Here is a 16,564-nt window from a genome sequence, read left to right on the forward strand (position 1 = left end):
AGGGTGAGGAGCTCCCCGAGACCCTTTCACTTTCCTCGCGCAGGGATCCTAACCGACACCGGAACACTTCGACTGCGGCTGAGTCACCAGGCGTCAGAAACCTCGGGAGCCCAAACCCGAAGTCAAAGTCACCGACCCCGCCTCACTGCTCCACATGGGCACTTACGTGGGCAAGCTGGGACTCTGGCCGTCATCCCAAGCAGGGGGGCGCACAGACTTGTCGGAGAGGCCCTTGAACCGCCGGCCAGCTCAGCCCCTTCATCAGGTTCCCTGGGTTCAGCAAGTCCATCGTGCCCACCCTGCCCCTCGGCACAGACCTGCGAGGAGCCTGCCGAACTGGGATCCTACCAGTCCCAACGCGTGCGTGGTCAATGAGGCTTGGAGGCGCTTTCGCATGAACAGGTCCCAGAATTCCATCGTGGGGCCTCTTCCCTCAGACTGGTGGGAAAGTTACTTCAAGGGGAGTATCTGGTCTCTTCGGCACCCCAGGGCAACATGGAGCCCGGTGACCAGGAGGCTCGCTCCTCGTGAGCCCCCCTCCACTGCCCCAGCAGAGGTAGCGAACTCTGCAGGGGTCTCACCTTCTGAGAAGCCCCAGACCCATGTGCGAAGGAGACAGTGCTGAGGGCCCTCGGAGAGTGCAAGAAGGGGAAAGTCAGATGGGAAGAACCACTTTTTCCATGAGAGCTTGGACAGTAAGAGAAGGATTCCAGAGACCAGACTATCTGCGTTTAAGCCTCTGACGAAAAATGGAGTCCTCACTTCTTTTGTACCCAGGCCTGGGCCTCTGAAGAGAAGCCTCGACTGCTGGGGCTCAGGTCACAGCTCGAATAACAGGCCCAGCTGCTCCTCCATGGACTCCTTGGCCAGCACACACACACAGGTGGCCCCCTTAGCTCCCAAAGAAATGCTATTACAAGCTCTTACAGCTCTTCTAGAGATTTCTCTGAGGCTTGGAAGAGAAGTATTCCCAGTACATAACTCCAGATACCAGAGTGGCCAATAAAAAGGAAAGAACATTGGTCATCCGTCTCACTCTCCAGTCCCACTGGTATCAGATGAGTCCCCAGAAACATCTGGCAGCTCTGGGCAGCAAAATCAGATTCCCCTGCTTCTGTCAAGCCCCTGGAGCCTGCTGTCCCTGACTCCGCCTCCTCAGCTGGGTTATGCAGTCCCCGAAGACCTGGCCTTAGGGAAGAAAGCTGGACTCCAACGGAGCAACAAAGCCAGAGAAGATACGACTGAGGTCACCACAGACTCTGTCCCTGACACTTGGTCTGCTATTCAGCCTCCCCTGTCCCAGGGCACTGATCCTCAGCTGGAAAGCTTACATAAAATGCAGAAGTCTCCAAGTCCACTGGCCTTCCCACAACCTACCGGAGAGGCAATCTGTGTGGCCCACTCGCCTCTGAAGACAGCGAGCCTGCTGGCCTCACGTGGGTGCTCCCAGTCAGAGCCCCTTTCAGGCACCTCTTCAGACTCAAAACCCACCACTACTTTCATCCTTCTGACCCTTGTTTCTCCCACAGCACCAGTCACTGACACCACGTGGCCACTTCAGCCTCTCAGGCTGCCATACCCCGAGACTCACCTGCCATTTACCCTGCAGCACCCACTATGCAAAGCACTTTGTTTGGATTGATGAGCAGCCCAGCCCCCCATCTTCCTGCATCTGCACTCCTGTTGCAACTTCTGGTAAGTAATTCCTCCATAATTACGAGTGAGAAATGCTCAAGTAGGGAACCAAAGCTTCTACTTTTCTTTTAATTTGTACCTTATAAAATCACCCTCTACCTCACATCTCTCCCAGATAGGGTGGGTAGGGCAGGAAGACTCTTGGACCTGAGAACAAAGGGAGAAAGGGAGGAAGAGCAGATACCGAAGCTGACCTCTGTACTGTAACCAATGGGAGGTCTATGAGTAGCTACGACATATTCCTTAGCACGTATCATCCTGATGGAAAAAAAGAAAAGGCAAGAATGACTCCCTGAATACATCTATCTCCTGTTTTACGGATACCTTGGAAGAGACCTAACTGGAAATATAATCAATCTTAAGTTGGTCGATAAAATAAATTGTTGAAATGAGTTTATGATACAGGAATTGCTATAAAACTCATATCTATTCAGAGGCAGAAGGATATTAAGAAACTTGCCCAAGCTCAACTAGTTAGTAAAGGTTAGATTTGGGATTTCAACCCTATTGGCTCCAAAGTGTGTGTTCGCTTCTCCCTCACTACAGCAAGTCACCAAAGTCAGGACTCTAACCCAGGTATATACGACTCTAAATATCCATGCTGTTTTTACTCTGAAAGGCATTCCACAACCCAAGATTGCCATCTTACAGTGCGGGGGGGGGGGGGGGGAGGGTGCAAGAGGAAAAGTATTAGACAATTTCTACAGCTCTTTACATGATAATTTAACATTTATACAGTGATGACTGTATACCTTGCATCGTGCTTTGCACCAGCCATTCAGAGGTGAAGGAAAACTTCTGCTTTGGAGATTACAATTTAGTGGGGAGACTGGTAAGTAAGCCAGTGATTCCATAACAAGCGACAGGTACTAAGGGAATGGAAGCAGGGCAGAAGGTCATCTTATCTAAGTCTTGAAACTTGAATTCTGTCTTACGGTGTGTGTTCTCCAGTTCTAGCAACTGGAGAAGGGTATTTCAGGCCAAAGACAAAACACGTGCACAGGAGGGTCTGGAAGACAGAACGCATCTATCTGGGTAACTTTCAAGGAGTCACACATGGTTTGGGAGAAGAAGGGGCAGATCATGGGTATGCTTATAAACCATATCGCGCAGTGTGCACAGGGTTCCAAATACAATGGAGAGTCATGGAAAGATTTTAAGTAGGAAAGAGACAAGCTTGGGTTTAGATTGCTCTAGCTGTCATGTGAGGGAGGAGTCAAACGGGGACAGGCTGGAGGCTTGGAAATGTGTGGGAGGCTGCGGAGACACCAACAAAGATGAAAGATACAATACATTCAAGCTAGGTAATTAATTACCTGGTTAACAGGGATTGTTAACCAGGTAGTTAACAGTGGGCATGGGGAGGCAGTAGAGAGAGGAGGGATTAAGAAGCAGGACTTGGTGACCGATTGCACCGTGTGGGCAGAGGAGATGGGCAGAATAAGGGTGAGGGGGAGTTGGAGAAGACCGACCCTTAGCCATTTGACTTGGAGGATGGAAAATGTAATTTTGGCAGAATACATGGAATGTTTATAGACTTGAGTGTGAAGTGACTATGGAATATGAAGGAAATATTTGTCATATTCAATCATTCATTCACTGAAAAAATACTGGGCATCTGATACTGGTTACTAGGCACTCTTCTAATATTTGGGATGTTCTCAGTGACATAAAATTCCTGTTCTTCTGGAGTTTATGTTCTAGTAGGGGGTGTGATTAAAAAATAAACAATAAACATAATAGGAAATAACTCCCATGTGAAAGAGATTGCAAACGGCATGGCAAAAATATAGAGCAGGGTAGGTGGGTTAAGATGGCGCTACAGTTTCATCTGAGCTCTTATGAGAGGTTGACATCTGAGCAAAGACTTGAATTCACTGACAGACTCAGCCATGCCAGAGTACGAGGGAAGAGGATTCCAGGCAAAGAGAAAACCTGGTGGAAGTCCCCCGGAGTGAGATGTGGAACAAGCAGAGGCTTTGGGACAAATAAATGACATGACTTGACTCACTTTTAGGATTGTTCTGGCTGCTGGCTGAGCTGGGACGGTAGAGGAGTGAAAGCGGGGAGACTGGGAGGAGGGTTCTGCGGGAATCCAGGTGGGATTCAATGGTGGCCCAGACGAGGACGCTTACAATGCAAGTGGAGAGAAGTGGTCAGATTTATATATATATTTAACCGATTTGCTCTTAGAGGGGTTGTGAGGTGTGAGATGAAGAGAGGAATCCGGGATAAAGCAAAGGTTTTTGGTTAGAGCAAATGAATGTATGGAGTGTCTGGTGAGGGCTAGGGAAAGATTGGAGCATTGTCAATGTACCTTAGAATATTGAAATCTTGGGAAAAGGTGAGATCCCTTACGGGGAGGGTATAGAATATGAAAAAGAGGGCTAAATTCGTCGCTTTAGATCGGCAGGAAGTTAATGAACTTTTCAAGTGCAGTTGGTACAAGTAGCTAAACTCTTCAAAAACATTTTTTTAAACTGCTTCATCTCATACAATTAAAAAAATGAATTCCAGATGGATTAAGGACTCTGATAGTATGAAATAAAATTATTTTAAAATAATTTATTTTTATAAATTATTTTAAATAGGTAGGAGGAAGGAAGCCTCCCTGGGTGAATCTGATCTTTTGGGGGGCTCAGAGTCGTCAGTCAGAGAGAGGCCCCCAAGAAGTAGAGTTCAATCAGGCCAAATGTTTTGTTCCCTTTTTCTTTTTCCTAACTCCGAGATGAGGCAGAGTGAAATAGGAAGAATGTAGAGATTTAAAAAATTAACCTTACTTTTCAGTTGTTTCAGTTCTTTGTGTTCCCTTTCCTTCTCCTCCCTCCCCGCCTCCCCCCGCCCCATCCCTCCGGACCCCCGGACCCCCGCCCCGAGAATTTGAAGAAACCATTTTGTTTCCCTTTTACGTAATTGCCGACAGGGGAGGAACAGGCTACCGGTTAGCTCAGTTGGTTAGAGCGTGAGTGCTAATAACGGCAAGATCTGTGGGTTCGATCCCCATACAGGCCAATTTGTACGACGACGCTTACCTCTTACACTTCTACACAGATGAGAGTTCTTTCAGTCTCAGGTCCACTGCGATGTCACAATTAATGTCAGGGAGACAGACAAACCTCGCGCTGAGAACTCAAAAAAAATTTAAACACACATCTTTGATTTACCCCAAGGTTGAAGTCCTCCTTTGAATCCCATCTACAGGGTGAAAGGATAGTAGTGAGTGACTAGCAAGGGAAATAGAGCCGCTTTGGGCATATTAGTTTTCCACTGGGTAACTGATTCTTGCAAAGGAACTGACCCTACTGGATTATTTTCGTCCTAAAATAAACTGGGAAACCATCCACACTTTCTACACTTCCACACTCGGGTCTTAACTAGTTCAGCGAAAGGTGAAACAAGATTTTTTTATACGATGTGTGAAAAAAATATTTATTAATATCAACGCAGTAGGAAAGAAACAGCATTGCCAATTGTCTCTTTATAACAGGGAAAGAGCTCCCAATGACCAAAGCTGGAACAGTTTGAACAACAGATGGTGTGGTTTTGGATTATAATCCAAAGTATAAAATACATATTCATGAGTCCATACTGATGTAAATAAATCAATGAATACAAGAGAAGGGAAACATTTTCCTTACAGAAGAATTCCAACTAATATAAGTAAATGCTCCCCCCACCCCCCCAGGAGATGAAGCTTAATCCCCTCCCTTCCGGAATATGGGCCATACTGAGTGACTAACTTCTAAATAGTAGAGTAGAAAGTAGGAAAAAAATAGGAACTTCACAAGGAAGAAAAATGGCAAACACTACCTTAAAAATGATCAAGGTTGGCATCACCAGTGGTAAGCTATGCTCCTATCATGTAACATCCGATATGATGCGATGGGACAAGTACTTTATCTTTGTGGTCTCCCACAAAAACCTATAACCCCAAACCAATCATGCAAAAAATATCAGACAAACCCAGATTGGAAAACAGTCAAGTATGCTACAGAAATACTTCATCAACACTGAGAAACTGTCACAGACTAGAGGAGGCTGAATACAATGTAGGATCCTGGAAACAAAAGGGACATTAGTGTAAAACCTGGTGTGATATAGTCAAAGTCAGGAGTTTAGTTATTAGTAAAGTACCCACATTGGCTTCTTAGTTTAAACAAAGGTACCATGATAATGGAAGAAGCTAATATTAAAGGAAACTAGGTAATGAGTATAAGGCAATTCTCTGTATTGTCTTTGCAACTTTTCTAAAATTATTCCAAAATAAATATTTAATTTAAAAAATTACAATAAGAAACATGTCTCTTTGCCACCACTGAAATCAGTGTTGAGGCAAACGCCTGGTTGACAGTAGTTCCATGATAGGTAGTTGTTCAAAGCTGAAGGAATGTGGTATTGATGTCTTATTTTGGTGAGGGACATGGCAGAGATATTTATATGGTTATCTGTGCTAGATGATGTATACTTGTCCTGCCAAATACTCTCCTAGAGTCCCATTCGCACACTGAAATGCAAACCAGACCAATGAGATTTGTCTTTAGCGTGTAAAAGACATCTGAAATGGAGCCATCTGGTTTATGTTGAACTTGAAGTTTGGTGGGTTTCTCTCACAAAGTTTCACATCACACCCAAAGGGTCCTCTTTCCTATCTTGGGCCTAAAATATTTCCATTTGGGCCAATAAACATCTGAACCCCTTCTCTTTGTTACATCCTGCCCCACAAAACTGGTATGTTTATCTATCACACCAAGGTCCCATTATAGAATCCAAGTTTTTCAGAAAGAACAGTGGCCAGTTCAATGTTCTTTGGTGGGTTCTTCACAGAGCTCAGACTTCTCCCAGGTAGTATTAATCACGCCTTCTTTTTTGTTCTTAAATACTTCATAGATTACTTTAATGCTGGGTGGATTTGTGTGTGTGTGTCTGTGTCTGTGTGTGTTTTAAGTTTTGGGCATCTCTGATGTGCATAAATGCAGGTGGTTCCTAATTTAACTTAGTCTTCCCATTAATACACATAATACCTGATACTTAAAATACAATAGGAGAGGTGTATTGCATTGGGCAGAAAATTTTAGATCTTACCGATTTGATTACAACGAAGGAGTTCTTCAAGTAGAAATGAGTGGAAAGAGTGACCTACCTTTACAGAAGTACTTGAGCTGTTGAAACACACAACAAAAGGAAACAAATTGCCTGCTATTGCAAGAGATACAGGCAGTTTCCTTACACTGTTCTCTATCAGCTCAGGAAGCAATGCTGTGTACCTGGCCTAGATATAACACGCTTGTAGAAGTCTTATAGATTGAGGCTAGTCATAACCCACACCATGTGCCAGCACTCCCCAAAGAATTTGAGTAAATGAAAACAAGAAATGGAGATTTGACATTATTTTCCCAAGGTCCCAAATATAATGACAGGTTTGGGACAAAGAACCAATGGAGCCTGACATCACAGTTTGTGCTCTTAAGCATCATTCCATACTGCCTCTCATTCTCAAAGGGGAGGACTACTCTCAGATATTTATGCGTTGATTGTTGATTTCAGGAACTAGGACCAGTTAAGAACTTTATGACATTTTAAAGTAAGACATGTCTACCTAAGTTTTATATTGTCTGTATCTCTGTGACAAACATCGTTCTTAACATGTATACATTTGCTGAATTCTTACCTTCTTTTTTCCTTTTGCATGCCTTTACCTGCCACATAGCTCCAAAATCAATATTGGGAAGCACGTTTCTCTCTTGTAAGATATTGCTTTTTCACAGTACGAGTAGCAAATGGTGTGGTGAAGTTCTTCAAAGTGCTCCAGTTCATGTTATGTTTCAAGACCGATAAGCACCATCATTTCCCAATTGCAGATTTGAAACTGAGAAATATCTCCTATAACGAAGTTGTAAAAGCTCCTAGAAGTGAAATGGCTTGGCTACCTATTTCAAGGGTCCAGAGGCTCAGAAAGTTTTTCTTGTCTTGGCACAGCATGTAAACTTCTGTGCATATTTCAGGCGAGAGAAAGTAAAAGAACTTGATAGAAATTCTGAGAAGTAGTCCCGAGACTCTATCATTAATCAAAAATTCTTGAGAAATGCATTGGTGAAACAGGAAAGTGACATCTCCCTCAAAAACTGTAAGCCTGAGTTTGGTGTCATAGTTGGCTCCGTGGCTTAGTTGGTGAAAGCGCCTGTCTAGTAAACAGGAGATCCTGGGTTCGAATCCCAGTGGGGCCTTAGGTGGCAGTGTTTTAAACATGGCAAATAAAAATTGGAATTAACTGCAGTTGACATGCCTTCAAGTCCCAGGAGGAGATGGGGACAGCATTAGTCCCCTTGCTTACAAAATAAATATAATATCAACAACTCTCCCAAGAGCGTTACTTGCCCTGAAATCATGAGATGAAGATTAGAATTACCTAGAGTGATTGCTTCTTGGTCTTTCCTTTACCTTTTAGATCAGGTGTCAGACATTGCCAGTTCGGTTTTGTGTGATCTTTTCAATTATTTTTGCCTCCTAGAACTTTTAACACAACGGAGACATTTGTTCTTCTTCATTGATTCATTGAATGGTCAACCTCTCCCCTCAGATCCCCCCAATTTTGTGCCAGATAGCTTTCTGGCACATTGAATAGCGCCTTAGAGCCATGCTTCTCAAAATTTTGTGAGCATATGAATGACCTGGTATGGTCCATTACAATGAGGGTTTTAGATGACTACATCTGCAACAGGGCCTGAAAGTCACCACTTCCACAGTCTCCCGGATGAGTGACGTCTACACTACTGTTACGTGGACCATCCAGTGTGAGGCAAGGCTACTGAATTAGTGATCTAGTTTCGATGGGCGTGCTTTCAAGTTCTGCACTTACATATGTTTACAGCTATTTTCCACACCCATTACTTAGTCTGGAGCTGTTTTTACCCGTTTGCCTTTAGTCAAATCTAATCCAAAACCAATAAAAGAACAAGGGAAAAGTTCTAATATAAATTAGAGTAGTGTAAATCAAGTAGTGTTATAACCATTTCCTCTTTTCTTTTTAGTTTATTTTTACTGGATTATAGCTGCTTTACAATGTTGTGTCTGTTTCCGCTGTACAGCAAAGTGAATCAGTTATACATACACATATATCCCCTCTTTTTTTTTTTTTTTTTTGATTTCCTTCCCGTTTAGGTCACCACAAGCATTGAGTAGAGTTCCCTGTGCTATGTGGTAGATTCTCATTAGTTATCTCTTTTACACATAGCCGTGTATATATGTCAATCCCAATCTCCCAATTCATCTCACTCCACCTTCCCCCCTTGGTATCCATAACTTTGTTCCCTACATCTTTGTCTCTATTTCTGCCTTGCAAATAAGTTCACCTGTACCAGAAAATGAATGAGCATTTATCTCTGTGGTTTCATTTGGCAATTTTAAAAATAATTAACTGATTTCGTGCAATCTTATTATAATACTCAGTGCATGTGCCCTTTGCTACCTCAGGCTTGCATGCTTTTTCAGGACAGCTGGTAGGGTCAGGATTGGCCACGTTGGGGGCCACTCATTGACTGCTTTACAGTAAACTTCTAATCAAATTATTGGAGAATAATAAATCATCACTTATGCTGCCAACTCGATATCAGGGAAAAAGCGGACTCCAATCTTGCTAGCTGGGAAATACTGTCTCACTTCTGTGTTTCCTGCAACCTTGGGACCAATCCAAGTTGGAGTTGCTGAGAACAGGAGTTTTCAGCTTTGCTCTTGGTCAGACGTGCTGATGCAGAGCTGTCCTATCAGGAAATTCTCACAGAGAATTCGAGGAAAGACCATGGTTTTGCTGCTGAGCACCTCCCTGATCCTTGAGGTAAAAGCTGGGAAGTGGACAAATACAGTGACGAAGGTCAGGTGAAGTGAGGAGAAAAATAAAGTATAGTCTAGTACGTCAGCTGTTGCACAGATTGACGTCGCTCAGAGCACAGGCGTTCCAGGCCAGTGTGAGTGACACTGGATAAGAAGTTGACTGACGACTCCCACCTCAACCTACTCGGCACAGAGTCCGGTCCCATGAATTCCCAAACACTACTCCTTTTGTCACTCCCTCCTGGGGCACAGCCCACCCCGCCCCTGCTCAGCAGTCTCCTCCGGACAAGCATGCCCTCTCGGAAGTTTGCGGGTCTTCGGGGCTCTGTGTGTTATGTCCTGGGTCCTACGATGAGCAAGAGACGTGGAAATGAAAGTCACAGGGTACTGTCGGGTAGTTCCTTGTAATCACATGCCCTAGGAGCCTGAGGTCACCCTGCGTGGTGTTGGGGAAGGAATTTGGACTCTGCTTTTGAGTTACGTTTGGTTATGAGTCGTAGAGTTCCTATATTCTTATTTTAACACGTTTTTAAAAAGGAGGGAAAGCAAAGTGAGTGAGTGATAATATACTAAAAGAGAAATACTCAAAATTATTAGACTTGGGGAGCACCAAGGAAATGCCGTTTTATTGGACTTGTAAAATCCAACGTGTGTGTGACGTTTCCGTGGTGCAGCGGTCAGCACGTTCGCCTTACACGCGAAAGGTCCCCGGTTCGAAACCGGGCGGAAACAGTGCCCTTCCCAGGCTTTTGCCACTTTACCCACAAGTACAACTACTTCCTTACTACCTTGTTGCCCTCTCTAAGGTGCCCGACCTCAAAACAAAGGGTTTCCAACCTATCCTCACAGCAGCAGTGCTCAGAGCTACATCTTGTTAAAGTACTTACTGCATTTTAACATTTCTGTAGGTTCCTCGGACTCCAACATCTTTTACAATGTGTGAATTATGAGTGTGTCCTGCCAGTCTGTGCCTAGTGTTTTTCTCTCCGAATGGACTTTTGAGGAAAAACGTGCTCAGTTTTTGTTGTTTTGTTTTGCGGGGGGATGGGGGGTGGGGGTGGGGGTGGGTACAGTGTAGCAATCTTTCTTGTATGCTTAGTGCTTATTATGTCCTGTCTAACATATAGTTGCTCATCTCAAAGGCATGGAGTATTTTGCTAAATTTTCTTCAACAGACTTTACTGTTTTCACTTTCACTGTAGAGGCAAATGATTTGAAATGCAAGCAAATGGCCAGGAAGCAGCTGAGGTATGCTTACCGCAATTAGAAATGAATAACTGAATGAATGCCATCAGACAAACAAGGATGTAAATCAAACAAACGAACAACAAAAGGTGATGTTTCCAGATGTCTTCCATCTCTGGCATTTTCTTTTTTTCCTTGCCAGAAATATTTTCAAAAACCTTCAATATGAAATTTGTGTGTGGAGAAGGTGGAAAGCAATGGAGGAGGGGGTGGAGGAAATGAATCAGAAACGTTTCCCGTCCCCAGAAAGTACACGTGGATTTTGTGTCCGGCAGAGGCCGTTGCTTAACCTCACTGTCCTTTCCTTTTTCTCCTAGTTCCCGGGGTCCGCGTTGGTACCCCCGTCAATACCCTCGGGGACTCGGTCTGCAGTCCGCCTTGATCCGGGTCTCTCTGCTCAGGTGTTTCCACAACGCGGTCAAGGCCAAGCCGCCCCTTCTCCGGAAGCCCAGGCTGCGCGCCGGGATCCGTAGGCCGACTCGCCTCAGCCACCTAGGCTTGCCTGGGAGGGGTGGCCGCTCGCTGCCACGAGTTGTCCTTTGGGCGCAGAGACCTGTCGCTTACGTGGGTTCAAAGGGCAGTTGCCTTTAGGCACAGAACAGTCCCGGCCGGGCTCGGAAAGGGGTTAGGGTGGGTTTACCGGCGTGTGTGTTTAGAGACAAGTCTGTGGGACAGACGTACGCGGAATGGGGCGCGGGGGCCCTCGCAGGCAGGGTATCGAGGCCGGCAGGGGCTCCTCTCGGACACTTCAGGGGCTCGGCATCCCGCTCAACTCAAGGTGCGTGCCCGGCGGGCGGAGATGGTCCGCGTTGCCACCAGGAAGCCCGCCTCTTCCCGGAGTCAGGACCATGAACAGCGCACTCTGGATTTGCCGGGCTGTGTGAGGGATTTCTCAGAAGAGAGAAAGGACAGGGGGAAATGTTCTGATATAGTATATTGAGCTGGTGGTGTGTGTGTTTTAGGCACCGATTTTTTTTTATTTACAAAAACACATGAAGTACCGCATACCGTATTTCTACTTGATGGTTATGGAAGAAATGTTCACATATATTAAGGTGTGGGGAAGTCATGGCTTACATATGATTTAACTAAAACTTAACCCTGACTAGAGCAGCCTGTTTTGCGACCTATTAAACATACCTTTTACATCAGCTTTAACCGTTAAAAAAACCCAAAAAACATAAAACAAAACCATACCGTTACATCTGCTTTAACCATTTAACTTTTACCATTACCAGAAGTAAAAATGTCTGTTTTAAAGATGAAGATTAAACGCCTCCCTTCCTGGGACGCCAGTGCCAGTAGTACTTCCGCTCTACAGGGACCCTGGCTCTTGTCCCTCGTGGACTAAGGGGAGTCACATGATCTGAATGCCTGGGAGTTTTCTCAAACGTTTGGGGGAATTTTAGCTGGCTTTTGCTTAGATTGGGTCAGACTAGATCTCAGATTCTGTGAACTTTGAGAGGACAAAAGTATGACAGACAGAAAGCAGTGTTTCTAAAAGAGTTGCCTATCACCTAAACATCTGATGGCTATTTTATTATGTGGCCCTGAAGATTATGGCCTGAAATCCTCTCCATGGCCACTCCTGTGTCTTCAGCTTCATTTCGTACCTCACTGCCCCCTCTCTCCCAACCAGCAGCCCTTTGTCCTACCTGCCAGCAGTTCCTCTTGTTTCCCAGGGATGTGTGCACATATCATTCGTTCTACCCCAAATACTCCTCTATACCTAGTGAACATCTCCTCAACCTTGAAACTTGACCTCCACCATTACTCCTTCAGACAAAACTTTCTAAGTAAATCTTCACATTTCTTCTAGCACTGTACACCTCTCTTTTATTGCAAAAGCCAGTTAGGTGAAAGATGGCAAAGCTGGGATGAGAACGCATTGCACTCTGGATTCCAAGTTTGGGCCGTCAAGAACATTACCATACCATGTCTGTCTCTCAACATCCAAGGTCCTTCTCTCGAGGCAGTTGTACATTTTGAGGCATCTCTTTTGCCCAATTTGAAAACTAAAATAAACATACAACCAAATTGTCTAAAAAGAGCATGTCTGTCTGTTTGAAATGTATGTGGTATTAAATCAGTTCCTAAATTCCCACATTCTATGTCAAATTTGATTTCTGGAATGTGTGTACCTTTACTGAATGACTGAATTCTTGCCTCGTTTTGCCTTTACCGTTGACTTTTGCATGCTTTTATCCGATGCATGGTTTATCACAGAATTTGCCCATGATTCTCCCTCTTAGTGAGGCTTACTCTTTTAACAGTAAGAGGAAAAGATGTGATTCTTACAGCCGAACTCATTTCCAAACCAAATAAATGTGCACTATTTTTTAACGCTTAATTAAAGAGAATACAGGGCAGTCATTAGTCATCCACGCACACATCATCAGGGTCCAGTAGAAGTACATCAGAATATATGACGCGGGTGGAAGCATGGCAGATTAACAGATCGATTGCAAAAATTTGCAAAGAGCACTCGCAGGAGAAAACTTGCTTTCAGGGAATGACATTCTTGCTATCACGTATGGAATGTTCTAAGGGTAACAATTCTTATGATTTTAAATATAGAAATTGAAAACAACGTTGTAGTATATACACTCACCGCGAATTACATGAATCTGTCGGAGTCAATGGTTTTGCGGTTATTTCCATCCTCATTCCGGAACCAGCGACTTCGGAGGTTTCATTTAATTAAATAGGCATGCTTAAGGCCCTGTTTCACGCAGGGGCCAGTGGCGCAATGGATAACGCGTCTGACTACGGATCAGAAGAGTCTAGGTTCGACTCCTGGCTGGCTCGGGACCCTTTTGACACCCAATCACCTTGCAATTGACACGCCGACCAATTCTTCAAACTTTCTCCGATCGCAAGGACGTGCTGGGAAAAGCTCCCTCACCTTCCTTCTTGTTGCCCCACAGGGCAATCAATCCCGCCTCTTGCGCAACTCGGAAGGACACTTCAAAGGCGATCACAGGAACGTTCACAATCTAACGCTTTCTGGTTTCAATCTCATACCGCAAATATGGAGAAAGGTTCAGTCTCACACGGCAAATATGGAGAAAGGATCGCACAGAGACACCTATACACAGATTCAAATCAAAGAGGCTTTAAGAAAAAAGAAGAGGAGGAGGAAGAACAAGAAGAAAGAAAGAAAGAATCAATGTGGATCTACGAGTGTCTTCACCAATATTAGCTTCACTGGGTTACCCCTCAACCCCTTCCGAATAGAGAGACGAGAGGCTTTGACTGAGGCAATGGTAAATCTAGGAAGGCTGGGCTTGTGCGGGCCGGATATTGGAGCTGGTCCTGACCACCACGCACTCCACATTCCATGCCGCAGCTTGCTTTCCAGGACCGCGACTTCCAGAAGAGCGCTGGTTAGACAGTTCCAAAATGCGGGGGGTAACGTGAGTGACGTGTATGCTTTTTTTTTTTTTTTTTTTTTCCTTTAAGTAACCTGCGCCTTCCAACTCTCAGAGACGTGTAACCACCTTGGGTGGTAAGGAGTAAAAGCACGCGTGGCCCGTACGGGAATCGAACCCGCGACCTTGGCGTTATTAGCACCACGCTCTAACCAACTGAGCTAACCGGCCGTGACGTGACTTGCGTTTTCCCTTAAAACTTTTAACCATCATTTCCCGCAGTACCTCTTCGGCCAAAGACAAACGTTTACTTTTCACGGTCCTCGGACACCTAGCTGCTCCATGTGTAACCCACCAAAGATCTGCTGTGCCCTCTACACAGAGAGCCAAACTCGGACAGCAGCCCTTTGTCCAAAATGCAGCCTTGGGTTCCACGGCGCCGAGCCATTTACACAACAGCACATACTTCCATGGACTCCCCCGGCCGTTGACCGCAGCTTCCTCCAAAAACGTCGGCTTCCTCTTTCACGTCCAGGAGTACGACTGAAAACCGGTGTGCCTTCTTTCCGTTTGGTTTTCTTTCAGGAGACAGCGTCTCATTCTGTTTATTTTGGGTGGAAAGCAACAACAACCACCAAATTCTCCTGAGAGAAGCTACACTTAGAACTTAACCTTTGAAAGAGGTTGGGGGGTGGGGGCGGGGAAGGAGAGAGGGCGCAAGAGGAACGAAAGAGGAGAATAAGGGTTGGGCACTCGGGGGCCGGTTAGCTCAGTTGGTTAGAGCGTGGTGCTAATAACGCCAAGGTCGCGGGTTCGATCCCCGTACTGGCCACCCCTTTGGGTCACCTCCGCAGGGACCTTCCCCTGCCGAATCCGTCACGAGGAAACTTGCTTCTTAACCTACACACACCTGCGAAGAGGGTAGAGTCCTCTCTATAACAACACGTTCCAAGTCCAACCGTCCCTCGCGGACCTTTTATCCACTCCTTACCCAACTCGGCTCTCGGCCTACTACAACTTCAACATTCTTCCCAGCAGGCAGTGTACTCTTTCCTCCGGGACCAGTGGCTGAGGACAGAGACACGTGCAGGGCCAGAGGACGCAAGAGTGGGAGCTCGACCTAACACGAAAAATGGGCGGGAAAAAGTGGAAAAGATTACTGGCAACCTTTGGTTACAAGCTTATTCGCTTTTCAATTCTCTTTCCAAAGTAGTTGCACAAGCAACGTCCTTTCTCAAATCCTCAAGAGATACAAAGTAAATAGGCGTTCTTCAAGGGTCGTTCTTTCCACGTCTCTGACGACTCTTTCAGAGGAACTGACAGCCGAGATTGCCCTGTGAGGAAGGACCACGCCAGGCAGACTGATTCAGGATACTTCCTCTTCCCTCCATGTCAGCAGCTCTTTGAACACTTTGAGAAAGAAACACAAAACACAGACTTTTCTTTTCTTTCTTTTCTTTTCTTAAGGACAGGAATCGAATCTGGATTCCTTAGACAGACGTGCGTCTCATATCGTTGCTTCTGACTTGAAAGGACAGTTCAGTATCATGGTAACTTCTCTGATCTTTGTGGGAAGTCCTTCCACAGACTTGTACAGTTTCCCTACCTGCGTGCGCTACCAGTGCTAAGCTCCACGTGGAGTGCTTTCTGGAGGTTTCTCTTCTCGCGGCTCTCTCCTTTCTGGTACTCTGTCCTGCCAGCTTTAGCTGCCTTGGTCTCCTGGACTATCCGCCCCGTCACTGCAACTCAGGGAGTTCACCAGCCTCCGCCTGGGTTCCTGTTCCACGCACTGGGGCCTGGAAACTCTCTCAAGGCTGCAATCCCAGGTCTCACCTCATGCCCAGAAAACTCGCTCACTCCTTTCTTTCTGTCAGGGAGCACCATCCTTCTTTGCCTGATGTTTGGTGTCTTGAAAACTGTTTCGTCTATTTTGTCGGGTTTTGCTTCTTTCAAGCCGGAGGGTGTATCTGATCCTTGAGATTTCGTCTTAACTGGAAACAGGACTTTCTGCCCTTTAGAAGACGAAGGGGGAAAGCTGAGGCCTCTTCGGTGTGTGCTGGGGGTTGCAGGCTCCGAGTGAGCAGAGGCAGGCGGGCTGCTTAGTGCAGCGGCCTGTCTCAGGGCAGTTGGCATTGCCTTCCTGGGAAACGTGGGGCCTCATGTTGCGTGTGGCAAACAGTGTGCACAGGTATTGCACTGGGGCTCCAGGCTGCAACTGGGCCAACCTGTCTGGAGGGCTCAGGCTACAGGCCTCAGCGCCGGTCAGGTGGTCTCCTCTGGTGTGTGAGTGTGATGTGTGTGTGTGTTGGGGAGCGGGGGTGGGGTGGGGGTGGGGTTTGGGCCAGGGGTGTTTCCGGGACAGCAGGGCTCTTGTTTGAGAGCAGGGTTGAGTCCAGGAGTGCTGAGGGGCCGATGCCGCCAAAACG

General features: G+C 45.8%; 1 protein-coding gene and 5 non-coding genes across 6 annotated transcripts; 5 read left to right on the forward strand and 1 right to left on the reverse strand.

The window, feature by feature from the left end:
- Positions 1-154: 154 nt before the first annotated feature.
- LOC136129676 (POM121-like protein 2) lies at positions 155-14,473 on the forward strand. Its single transcript, XM_065885993.1, is given in 9 exon segments — positions 155-590; positions 593-675; positions 677-871; positions 874-1,020; positions 1,022-1,558; positions 1,561-1,695; positions 11,140-11,331; positions 13,695-14,178; positions 14,421-14,473. Coding segments are annotated over 9 exon segments (2,262 nt in total).
- TRNAT-AGU (transfer RNA threonine (anticodon AGU)) lies at positions 7,846-7,919 on the forward strand. The gene has a single exon. It is a non-coding gene; the product is annotated as a tRNA-Thr (tRNA).
- On the forward strand, positions 10,182-10,254 carry TRNAV-UAC (transfer RNA valine (anticodon UAC)). The gene has a single exon. It is a non-coding gene; the product is annotated as a tRNA-Val (tRNA).
- Positions 13,503-13,575, forward strand: TRNAR-ACG (transfer RNA arginine (anticodon ACG)). Its single transcript has one exon. It is a non-coding gene; the product is annotated as a tRNA-Arg (tRNA).
- On the reverse strand, positions 14,296-14,369 carry TRNAI-AAU (transfer RNA isoleucine (anticodon AAU)). Its single transcript has one exon. It is a non-coding gene; the product is annotated as a tRNA-Ile (tRNA).
- A 423-nt stretch (positions 14,474-14,896) lies between the features above and the next one.
- TRNAI-AAU (transfer RNA isoleucine (anticodon AAU)) lies at positions 14,897-14,970 on the forward strand. Its single transcript has one exon. It is a non-coding gene; the product is annotated as a tRNA-Ile (tRNA).
- The last annotated feature ends 1,594 nt before the right edge of the window (positions 14,971-16,564 follow it).

Source organism: Phocoena phocoena, chromosome 10 (genome assembly GCF_963924675.1).
Source record: "Phocoena phocoena chromosome 10, mPhoPho1.1, whole genome shotgun sequence".
In the NCBI taxonomy this organism is placed as follows: domain Eukaryota; kingdom Metazoa; phylum Chordata; class Mammalia; order Artiodactyla; family Phocoenidae; genus Phocoena; species Phocoena phocoena.